This window comes from Manihot esculenta, chromosome 13 (assembly GCF_001659605.2).
Source record: "Manihot esculenta cultivar AM560-2 chromosome 13, M.esculenta_v8, whole genome shotgun sequence".
Classification (NCBI taxonomy): domain Eukaryota; kingdom Viridiplantae; phylum Streptophyta; class Magnoliopsida; order Malpighiales; family Euphorbiaceae; genus Manihot; species Manihot esculenta.
In genome coordinates, this window is record NC_035173.2 from 1,321,383 (window position 1) to 1,334,391 (window position 13,009).

Sequence of the window (13,009 nt, forward strand, 5' to 3'; positions counted from 1 at the left end):
AAAAAAATCAATTGAGATAATGATAGGTTTGGAAAAACACAAACACTAGAACATTCATGTAATAACGAGCTTTCATATGTTGTTGTCCGTTTAAAGTCATGCACGTGCGGAATCTAACACTCATTGTAATTTGTGGCTATGCAAAATGATGTGCCTCCTTACGCTACTGTGAGTTAAAAGGTAAGGCTTTTCTGGTAGAGCAAGATAAAATATTTTATTTAAAATGAATATATGATAAAATATTTAATGGATAATAAAAATAGCTTTTCTAAATTGCTTAATCTTAAATGTTTAATAACTTTTTATTTAAATTACTATTATTGCATTTTTCAATATTATAAGAGGTAAAAATACATAAAAATCTATTATCATCTAATCCATATCAAGATAAACAAATTAAATCAGAAAAATAATTATAATTCAAATTAATTCAAACACATGAAATCTATCATCGCTATTTATAAGAAATAAAGTACCACTATCACTGTCATTGTTTAAATACAATTCTTATTATACCGCTCAACCGCTCAAATGCAATCTTTATTATAATAAAATATTGAATAATAATAATTTTAAAAAAATAATAATATTTTTAATTCTATCACTTCTTTTTATAAAATTTATATTTTAATATGTTAAGTAATTAACTAATAGTTTAAAGAAATAATAAATTCTATAAATGGTTATTCAAAATTCTATATCAATTATGAAATATATATATATATACAGTAAATAAAATTAAAAATTTAATTAAAATTATTATATTTTTTATAACAGTCTAATTTTGTTTTTAAAATTTGTGTGCGTGTAAGAATTCTAATGATAGTGCATTGTTATCGGCAGGAAGGGCAAGTTGTGTAGGTTGTTTTCGAAACAATGAAGGTAGATGACTTTTGGGTTTTCAACGGTTTTTGGGCAATTGTGGAGCAATGAAAACTGAGCTATGGAGAATATATTATGCTTTAGTATTAGCATGAGATTCAGGGTAGAAGAAGATTGAAGTTTAAATGGATTCTCAACTCGCGTTAGATTTACTTGCAGGTAGAGGTGCAGTAGTTTTTAGAATTGCTAATTTGGTAAGAAATTGCCGTGATCTTATCAATAGAAGCTGGAAAGTCAAGATGGTAAAAATTTATAGAAAAGCAAATGCGGTAACGTTTGGCTAGTTTAACTGTTGGTGATGATTTTAATTTAAAAATTCATCAATTGCCTTCTGTTACTATTAAATTTTTACTGGAAACTGATAAATCGGAGTTTTCATGGCCTAAATTAATAAAATAAGCGCTCTATTGTTTTTAAAAAAAAAAGAAAGAAAGAAAGATTGAAATAATTGATTAGCTGTCGGTGGATTTTAATACCATAAAGGAAACCGACAATTGGGAACTCGTTTGTGCTATTTCCGCTTCGTTTAGCCGATACTTTTGGTGGGCGCCCACACGCAAAGAAAGAGATGCAGAGTAGTAGGGACGGAGGAGTGAGTGGTAGAAGTGAAAACAACAATGCTCTGCAACTGCAATTGAAGAAGGACAAGCGTGTCCACCGACCCCGTTCTTGGCTCCTTGTGTTTTGCGACAGAAAGTGTAGTCTCCTTGTTTAGTTTTGGTTTTAGCTTTCTATTTTTAGTAATGACCCCATTTCCCATTTCTTGCTGCTTAAAGAAAAAAAAAAAATGCCTACCCTTTATACTCTCCTATTTAAATAAATTATTTTGCAAAGATTATATTTAACAGTTTTTAAATATATTTTATTTTAAATAAAAATATTTTTTAAAAAATTATTATTTAATTTTTATATTATTAAAAAACTCATTAATTAATTTTTAATTTTAAAAAATCATTAAAAAGTTATTAATACTTTAAAAAAATTATTAAATAGTTTTTTTTATTTTTAACATTTAAATATTTTATTAATTAATTTTTATAATTTTAAAAATTTTATTGATTAATCATTCAAATTTATAAAAAAAAAATTTATAAATGAATTTTTTATATTAAAAACACTTTAAATTCTTTTTACAATATTGAAAGAGTAAAATTATTAGAAGATTAATTAATAGATTTTTTAAATTGTTAAAAATATTTTAATATATTTTTAAAAATAGATAAATTAAATAATAAATTTCTTTATAATATAAAAATTAAATAATAAAATTTTCAAAATTTAATTATTTAATTTTAAGCTTTATTTAATTAAAGATAAATGGAATTCCACTTATTCGATTATCAATTTTCCTTAAATTCTCTTTAACATAATAAAATTAATTTCCTCTGAAATTCAAGTCTAGTCTTTCTACGAATTTAGAAACAAAAAGCCGAGCATTCGAGTAACATTTTAGTACTTTATTAAAAGAATTTCAAAAAATTTAAATATTTCCGACTAAACAAGACTTTTTTTTTTTTGAAATATCTCATACAATTTAACTAAACATTTAATTATACTAAATTTATCTTATCAGAGAACGATACATTTGATAAGGTTTTAATTAAAAAATTGATAGTTAAATATAAACAGATTATTTTAACCGACTAATATTTCATTATTTAAAAGATGAATGATTATATATGATTTCAAAAAAAATGTGTATACGAAAATAAGAAATATAAAACATTCAACCAAAATAAATATAGTAGCATAGTTTAATTTTTCAATAATTACAATTCAATTATATTAAACAAAATCTAAAAATAAAATTACATAATCTACTAATTAAAAGATTAAAAAATCAATAAAAATTACTTTTCTGACAATTTTTTTTTTCATTTTAGAATAATAAAAAAAATAAAATTTTTAAACAAATTAACGAGTCATTTATTCGAAACTCAAAATACGAATAAATGAAATTTTATTTAAATTTTATATTAAAAATCTATTTGTTATAATTTAAATTTATAATAAATTGAATAATTTTTTTAGACGGTAAATTAATTCAAAGGTTATAATAATAAAGTACTTAAATTTAATTTTATACTGTATATATTTTCACTTCAAAATGTAATTTAATTTATATTAAAATAATATATATACTGTTAATAAATATTATTAATATTATTGAAAAATATTAACATAATAAATATAAATAATTATTAATTAAAATGATTAAATACATAAAAAATTTTAATAATTTATATATATTTTTATTTTAGAGTCCATAATTTAATATATATTAATATAATATTTATATTATTAACAAATAATAATAATTTTTAAATATCATTAAATAATAGTAATATAAAAGTATAATATAATTATTAATTAAAAAATAAAAAATAAAATATAATTTTATTATTTTTACTTTAAAATTTAAAAATTTAATTTGAATAGTATTTAAAATTGTTGTTATTTATTAATATATTATTTTAATGTAAATATAATTATTTTATATATATATATATATATACACATTACTTAAATGAAAATAGTGTGAATTTTATATAGCAAAATGAAATGTTTATGTTTCTTTTATTATTATTATTATTATTATTAAATTAGTGTATAAATTGGATCGAGACAATATTGTCCATTCAATATTAGTACTTTCGTCCGGAAAAAAAAAAAAATACTAGTACTATAAGGACAAAGTGATAAATAGTATTTTCACTACTTTAACAAGTATGGTTGGTTATCGAGACTTCTCGACTAGCCTTGCAAGCCGCATACTAGTACTATGTGCCACGTCTCAACAAGGCATACATTTGCCTTTAGACCATTATTCAGCTATTTCTCTCGTTTTCCCTGTGTCTTCATTCTGCTTTCCTCTAGCTAATTAGATCGGAATTTGATCGAAGATGGGGAGGAAGAAGCTGGAGATGAAGCTAATCGAAGACAAAAGCAGCCGTCAAGTGACTTTCTCCAAAAGACGAAACGGATTGATAAAAAAGGCTCGCGAACTCTCCGTTCTCTGCGATGTTCAAATCGGTGTTATCGTCTTCTCCAACAGCGGGAAGCTATATGAATTCTGTAGCACCGGCAGGTACGCCTCCTCTTTTTCTACTTTCTGTTTGCTTCCTTGGAAAATACTTGTAAGAAAAACTATCTTAAGCCTTAAAACGCTAGAAAATGAGCTTCTGATTCTAAAAGCGGTAGTAGCAAGTGATGTTTTTGCTTCTTTAAAACTGCTTTATATCTAAATTTCTTCATTAAATTCAAACACAGAACGTTCTATTTAATTCTCTCTTTTTCTAGGGATTTAATTTGTAATCTAATAAAAAAAAGAAGAAAATAAAAAATAATAGTATCTTTCAAGCTATTTATAAAATAAAAATAATCTGATTATAAAAAATTAAGATAATATAATAAAATTAGAATAATCAATTTTAATATTAGATTTAAATATTAAATGTTTAAAAAATTTTAATCATAAAATATTCGACATCTATAAAATTTTTTAAAATTTAAATTTATCTTATAATGATTTTCAAGTATTGCTAAGTTTAAAAATTTAGTGTATATATTGTTTTGAATTTAAATTTATTTAGTGTATATATTGTTTTGAATTATAAATTAAATTTAAATTAATAAGATTTAATATATAAAAGTAATTGGATGAAATTTTTATTTCTTTAAATTAAAATTTTTTTGTATATTAATATTTCATCAATCTAATAATACTGTGTTCAATACTGTTTTGTGCTAATAGGTCATGCACACTATTGATAGAAGTGATGTATGGTAGTTTATAAGTGATTTAGAGATTATACTACAATCTCATAGGAACGGTCTCCTTTCACATTTATATAGGTGATATCATTAAGTGTATATGACAATTTATATATCATTTATAAGAGATATGAATATCATTAAGAGTTTTTAACTCATCTCTCGTTAATGTAGTCTAGTATTCCTCACAATACAGGAAAGGACAACGTTAAATAGTGCTAACAAAACTAACAAATATCTTGTTATTACCCATATGAACCTTTTTCATGGGATCTTCAGTCACAAAAGTTAGGTTGCTATCACTGTTAATTTCAGATTGGTTAAGTCCATTTCCCTTGATATAATTCTATTTCTTAGCGGCCGATCAACTCTATCATGTCTTAGATAAATATGTCTATTTTTGCTATTAAAAGTTTTATTTTTTATAATAGTCATTGCGGTTTGGCAATCGCAATACACAAATGATATTGATTTTATTCTCAACATAGTATTTGCAAAGAAACTTTTTAGCCACTCAAGTCTTATTGTCATCTAATTTCAGAGCAATAAACTCTTACTTCATGTGATTTTAACAATAATAATTGATTTTCAAATAATTGCATCACTAATTAAATACTGGATTTTATCTTATTTGAATTTAAATTTCAATTAATATCACCGGAACATTTACTTTATAAAATACTATAACTCATAGTACCTCTCCAATAATTTTTAAATTTGATTAAAATAGTCGAATAATCATGATTATATTATGTGTAAATCTACTCAATTATACTATATCAAGTTTGAAAATTTCATTAAATGCAACAGTTTTCTAATAATATATGTATATCTAAATTGAGAAATAATATAATCTCTATTCTTTTTTTAGAATTAACATTATATGGAGTATTCACTAATTTGATATTGAGATGTCTAAATTTCTTTAAAAAAAACTCAATATTAATGCTCTTGCAATATAATTATACTATTTCAATTTTAATATCTCAAATCACATTTGCTCCCTTTATATATTTTATATCAAATTTATATATGCTATATGATAATTTATATTAAATATAAGTATATAACCACATATAATAAGTAACAATCCAGTCATCATTTATAAACTTTGTAAATATGTACTTATCAATTTCAATAGAAAAAATAATGACCCTAATTAAAATTTGGTCAAATTTTACTTGTTTCAAGGTATATAAAGATTCAAGAATTTTGTAAATTTTATTTTATTCTTCCCTCAAGTTGTACCATATAAACTTTTTATTTTAAATCTTAAAAAAATAAAAATTCAATTTGTAAATAAAATTTTATACAATGAAACTAAAACAATTAAATTTAGAACTTTTTTTTTTAAGAATCCGTAGACATAGTTTTAGCAAAACACCCACACTTTTAAATATTTTAGCTCAAATTTATAATTTTTTCATAATTTATAGATCTTTATCAATTAAAAAATATATTTTATTTTCTTCTATTACAGTACTCTTACTGTTATTATGAATAAAAACAAAAATAAATAAATGCAAGTTTATCGTTCAAAATAATAGTATTAGAAAAGGCAGAGGCTCCACAAGTCAATCATAAGGCTCAACAAGTCATAAAAAGATTAAGATTGCAAAATTTATTTATTTGGTTCATGGATTCTTAGTTAAGCGGGTATATCAATTAACCAAGAAAATAATTTGGTAGTTTAGAACTAATAGGAATAACCATGAGATTAAAAAGGAAAAAAAAAAGGAAAAAATATTGATACTAAGGCACTCATATGTCCTTATTCAAATATTCAGTATATAAAAAATTTATTTCCTTCTTTTTTTTAGTTTGGTGAGGAAGCATAGTTTTAAAAAGATGCCCTACACTTTTAAATAATTTAGACAAACTTATTGTCATTTTCATAATTCAAGGGGTTTTTCATTTTATATATATATATATTCTACTTTCATTTTCTTTATAATGCTCTTACTACGAATAAAAGCAAAAATAATAAATAAATAAATAATTTTAAGCCTATAATTAATATAAATATGTAAAAACAATTATAGTCTAGTAAGTCATAGAAAAAAAAATTAATCTACAAAATTATTCTTTCGGTTTATGGAAACGTAATCAAACATGTATAATAAATAATAAAAAAAATTAGTAAATCAGAAACAAGGAATAGCCAATTTCAATTGGTGAAAAAAAGATAGTAAATAACTTTGAGAAATTGCTATTTTCATTTATGCTCAAATAGTTCAAAAATGCATAAAAATATTGTCAATTATAGTATGCTCGTTGCTCTAAGATCAAAATGAGAAAAGATTGATTTAACATAATTTTTTTAATTCATTACTTTAATAGTTGATCTATATCTATTCTCTCTGGTAGACTGAAGGAAAACAAAATAATAATAATAATATTGATAATAATATTAATAATAATAAACTCGACTTTATTGTCTACCGTCAGTTTTTAACAGCAACAATTTTTCAATAATCAAGATTCTGGAGTAAAATTTTAATTATTTTCTTTAAATAAGATTTTCTCCCATAATTAAAAAATAAGATTTTCTTCCACCGTTGAATCTCCCACTATTGAAGGATAAGACTAAATCTTTAAGATTGTTGGAAAAATAAGATAGAATAATAAAACTCGAGTCGTGTTGGATTGTCCTTAAGGATTTATTTTGCAATCTCCCGAGATTAAACAAGTTATTTCTGAAATTTTAATTTTCAGGATCAGGACAATAAGAATTTATCTAATTTGTAACTCAGCAGACAATATAAAGAAGAAAAATGAATAAAGTAGAAAATGAGAGTATTTCTTTGTAAATATGCATGCTATTTATAATGGAAAAAATAGCCGTTGTAAGCGGTTATAAAATCATGAGATAATATAATAAAATTATAACGGTCAGATTTAATATTAGATTTAAATATCAAATCTATAACAACAAAAAAATCTCACAAATAAAATTTTCAACTATCACAAAATCTTTTGAAATCTAAATTTATTTTATAATATGTTTGACTTATCCTTGCGATATTTGTATACATGCTTTATCTTTGTACTACTTTACTGTACTATACGCGTGGTCATTTGATGATTATATGATAGTTATAGCGGCTTTTTCTGTTGTACGTACGACAAGAAGCTTTAGATACTAAATGAGTATAAGAGCTTCTTCACTTTTGCATCTCTTTTATCAGCATAAATAATTGGTACACCTGATCCTCAATTCAATTTCAAATACATAAAATATTAGAATGCATGTAATATTAAATTGCCATTTTGAAAGAATAGAAGCTTAAGAACTCTTGACTAGACCAATAAAATTTAAAGATCTGGGGGATTATTTTTACACTTCCTACTATATCTTGTCTGAAACCAATAGAGTGAACGTGAAATAAATGGTTACTGAGCCACTTGCCCTAAATTATTCAGCTCAGGTGGATACTAGCTCCACTCATAGTCACCAGATTAAAAGGCATAGGGCGAGTTTTTAAGCGGTCCACAAAGAGGTGATACTCTCCCAAACACCGATTTTTTTATACGGAATCATCTTAAGGGGTCACTAAGTACCGTACTACTTGGGCAATCGGATTAGTAACCAAATAATCAAGTAATTAGAGGAATGAGTCATAAGAGTGCATTAATTTCTGATTTTTTGCTTTTGCTCTTTTTTTTTCTTTTTTTTTGACGCCTTTTAATTTTCACATAATTATGTGGTCCAGATAATGTCTTTTAAATCATTCTCAACAAAGAGTAGCTACTCATTTAAAATAACATCCATTCATTATCAATTACTTAAATAAGGACCATATTTCATGAGCTTTCAAAACAAGGCTTAAAAATAAAACTAACAAAATGAACAATAATGAATTTATTGAACTAGCATACAAATGGCATAAGAACTTGAATTCTATGAATTTTTTTTGAATAAAATTTAAAACTGAAAATAATACTAGAAAAACCTAGAAAAATAAAAATATGAGAAACAATTCAGCAAGTGTAAGTGTTGAGAAACTGCTGAGAAATAGAAAAAATCTTTCAAGCTTGGGCAAGCCTCTAGCAGAAGCAACAAAAAGAGCATAAAAAATTTCCAGACACAACAGAAATATCAAAAATATATATGTACATCGACTCATCAACCAGTCACAAAAAGCACTTTTATCCCAATCACTTCTCTCCCCCCACATTTACTCCTCACATTGTCCTCAATGTGGAAAAATTCGAGCAACGGGGGAAGTTTACAAATAAATTAGCAAAAGTGAATCAAAGAGGACTTCCCTTGGGAGTAAGTTGTTGAGAACTCAAGCTGGTGGTGGTTGGGATATGGGTAACCCTAAGTGTGAGAGAATGGTATTTAATTTTGCATCAATGTGATGCATTTTTGTCTCAATTCTGGCTAGGCGGGTTTGATCATCAGGTTCTAGAGGTGCTACTAAGGTTGCTGGCACTGATTTGTCCTATGTTTAAAATAAGCGCGATCGTGGTGGAATGATAGCACCTAGAGTTGTTTCAGAATCTCGGGTTTCACCTCCCATTCTTCTTCCTCATCATCACTGGGCAGTTCATAAACAGGGGTCTTCCCCTTTACTTGTGAGCGCGTCTGTCTCTTTGTCGCGGTCAGCGGAGAGGACGGTAGCGAGGGTGCTGAAGATAGTGCTGGTGGCTCAACGGCCGGCGTGGGTGACGCAGTTGTGGATCTGCTAGGCATGCGCGATTCAGTTGCTGAGGCTGTTGGTGTTGTTGATGAAGTGCGGCGGTGGCATCGGGCTGGGTGGTCCTCGCCATGAGTGGTGTACCTGTTGATGCAAAGAGACGCGAGAGGGAGAGGCTTTCGGGGAAGAAAAAGAAAAAGTGAAGAAGAGAAAATGAAAAATCGGATTAAGTATTTTTTTTATTTATTATTTATTATTTTTTTTTTTACTTTCCTTTGGAGCAGTTTCAAAAATAATAACTTACCATCCAAATAAATATTGAAGGTTATAAAAGGTCCCATAAAGTCCAGAATTGTTCAGAATGTCTAATTTGCTAAGGTAGAAAATAACAGATAAATTTTTAAAAAATGAAAATTAAAAGAAACTCATGGGTGACTGTATAGGCTTGGGCAAGCCTGTAACCCTGGGTTGCTTCCCAAGCAACGCCCTTATATATTGTCCTAGGCTAGACTTCAGTGGCATATTAAGTTTCATCTACTTCCATTTTCGTATTCATTTAGCATCCAAATCAATTTATTGCTTTTAAAGTATTCAACTTAGAGGAGATTATGATTGGAAGTGTGTTATTACTTCTAAAAATGCATATTTTAAATGAGTTGGAAGCATTTTTAATTCAAGTTCTAGTGCCTTGTGGCTTAAAGTGTCCAATGTGTGGACTGTTTTTATGATTCCTTCAGTGAATTGCGATGTGCTACTGTCAAGTTTTCGGTTAAAACCACCTCCAACTTGTTTTCCTTGCTTAATCCAAATGCTTCTTGAGTGAGAGGATTAACAATGTCTATGTTGCAATCATCAGAATACTTCATTGTATCGTAGACATTAAATTTTACCTCTTCTCCATCAAACTCCATTGTGAGCGTGCCTTTATGCACGTCGATCTTCATTCTAGCTTGTTGAGGAATGGTATTTCTAGTAATAAATCTGTAGAGTTGATGAATTGTCATCTTCCATGTCTAAGACAAAAAAGTCTGCTGGAAAAATTAATTTTTCCACTTGGACCAAAACATCCTCCAACACACCTTTAAGATAAACTATTGATCTATGGGCGAGTTGAAGTGTAATTCCTGTTTATTTCAAAGGACTTGCATCCAAAGACAAATAAACAGACAGAGGCATAATATTTATGGAAGCTCCTAAATCACACATTACCTTCTTGACTTCAAGGTTTCCAACTTTAAATGATATTGCAAACATGCCTTTATATTTACATTTTTGTGGAAACTTTTTTTAAAATACAGGCTGACACATTATCTCCTACTTTAATCTTTTTGTACCCATACAATTTTCTTTTATTAGTGTAAAGGTCTTTTAGAAATTTTGCATAGCTGGGTACTTGTTTTATGGTTTCAATGAGGGGTATGTTTATCTGGAATTTGCGAAAAACTCCAAGATCTCTTTCTTTCTTTTTTTTTTTTCTTTTTGATTGAGCAAATCTTTCAGGAAAAGGACGTATTACCTGAATTGAGGGTTGTTCTACCTCTGATTGTTTAGGCTGATTTTCTGTTGAAATTTCTATTTTTGCTTTTGGCATTAGGTCTGCCATACTGCCTTGGGTAAGCCTCTTTGGGCTGTCAGATTCCAACTCCTTCCCACTTCGGAGCGTAATTTGCTTGGGTTCTGTTTGGGATTTGGCATGGTTTGAGAGTGATAGGTCCCAGTCAAAGCTTGTAAAAGAAAAGAATTAAATTGAGAATAATTTGAGTAATTTTCCTTCCCATAGCTGCTTTCTTAAATAACAGTAGGACTTTAACAACTCAGTCCTATACACAGGCCACTAACAGAGATTATTCCCTAAAAAATAGCTAAAAATATGCAAGTCAGTTAAGATATCAACTATGACTTGTTCATATAAAGATTTATTTAAAAAAATAGAAAAAACCAGCAAAAATATTCAGCAGCAATAGTCAACTCAAAACAAAATAATTAATCCAAATACTTCCTATTTGGAACAACCACTCGATTAGTCCTCCGAGGCTTATCATTACTTCCCCCATTTTCAAAAACCTTGTCCTCAAGGTTCGAAGGAGAAAATCTTGCAAACAGAGCATCTGTGTTTTCCCATGTAGCATCGTCAGTGGGCAAGCCCTTCCACTGAACAAGACTCTCCTCCTCCAAACGCGATCCCTGTTTAACCCATCTGGTATCCAGTAACGCTTGAGGCTCCAAGACAATATTACCATCATCATTGAATTGAGGCAAATCTGTTGATATTAGGGCAGTTGTACCAACATATTTTTTAAGCAAAGAAATATGAAAAACAGGATGAACTTTGGAACCTTCAGGTAACTGTAATTGATAAGCAACTTTTCCAAACTTAGCCAAAATCTTGTAAGGCCCATAGTAACGGCAAGCCAGCTTCTGGTAAGCTCTCTTGGCAATTGATTGTTGACGATAAGGCTGTAATTTTAGATAAACCCAATCACCAACTTGGAATTCGACATCCTTGCGTTTTGCATCTGCAGTTTGCTTCATTTGGTGAATAGAACGGGAAAGGGTAGTTGTAAGTTGCTGAAGAATTTCATCACGACTTGTTAAAACATGATCTGCCTCATGAACAGGGGACAAACCCGCATCATATCGTGGAATGGATGGTGGAGGCCTGCCATACAATGCTAAGAAAGGGGTCATGCCAATAGAAACATGATATGAAGTGTTATACCAAAATTCAGCCCAAGGAAGATAAAAGCTCCATTTTCGTGGCTGTTGGGAAGCAAAACAGCGCAAATATTGTTCAAGACACCTGTTCACAACCTCTGATTGGCCGTCCGTCTCTGGGTGATAAGAAGAACTCATGTTCAGCTTGGTGCCGGACAATTTAAAGAATTCACGCCAAAAATGACTGACAAAAATAGGATCACGATCACTGATAATGGATTTTGGCATCCCATGGAGCTTGACAACACCTTCAACAAATTTCTCAGCAATTGATTTAGCAGTAAAAGGATGCGTTAAAGATAAAAAATGAGCATATTTGCTTAAACGATCCACAACAACCAGGATTGCATTTTTTCCACTAGACAATGGTAGACCTTCAATGAAGTCCATTGTTATATCATCCCAAACCTGATGAGGAATTGATAGAGGCTGTAATAAACCGGCCGGTGAAGATGTTATGATTTATTCTTTTGACAAATTGAACAAGCAGCAACATAGTCACTAACTGATTTGTTTAAAGAAGGCCACTGGGCAGCAATCCGCTTACAAGTCCTCAAAACTCCAGAATGTCCACCACTTGGGGAGTCATGAAATTCCTGTAAAATCTGAGTAATTAAGTCAGAATCAGGGGGAATGACAACCCGATTTTTGTAAAGAATTAACCCAGCTCTCCACAAATATGGTTTTCCCGGATTACTGGTAGCCAATTTCCCAATTTGAATCATGTAGGGATGTGTAGTAACAGCTGCCCTTAAAGAATCCCATAAAGAGGTATGTGGACTGAAGAGTGCATCAAGGCTAGGACTCCCTGCAATTCTTGATAGTGCATCGGCGGCGACATTTTCTTTACCCGGTTTATACCTGATTTCATAATCATAACCAAGTAGCTTAGAGACCCACTTTTGTTGTTCTGGAGTCACAATCTGCTGTTCCAAAAGGTATTTAAGGCTTCTTTGATCAGTTTGAATCAAGAACCGCCGACCGAGTAAGTAAAG

The 13,009-nt window shown here is 28.6% G+C and overlaps 1 protein-coding gene across 8 annotated transcripts in view; it reads left to right on the forward strand.

The window, feature by feature from the left end:
* Nucleotides 1-3,619: 3,619 nt before the first annotated feature.
* Nucleotides 3,620-13,009, forward strand: part of LOC110629667 (MADS-box protein FLOWERING LOCUS C-like) — a 55,567-nt gene continuing 46,177 nt past the window's right edge. For all 8 annotated transcript variants that reach the window (XR_002490261.2, XR_002490260.2, XR_006348134.1 and 5 more), the window contains exon 1: nucleotides 3,620-3,970. Coding sequence is in view for 3 of the 8 variants with exons in the window: in XM_021776748.2 (XP_021632440.1) it covers nucleotides 3,786-3,970 (185 nt within the window). In the remaining 5 variants the exon portion in view is untranslated. The remainder of the gene's footprint in view (nucleotides 3,971-13,009) is intronic.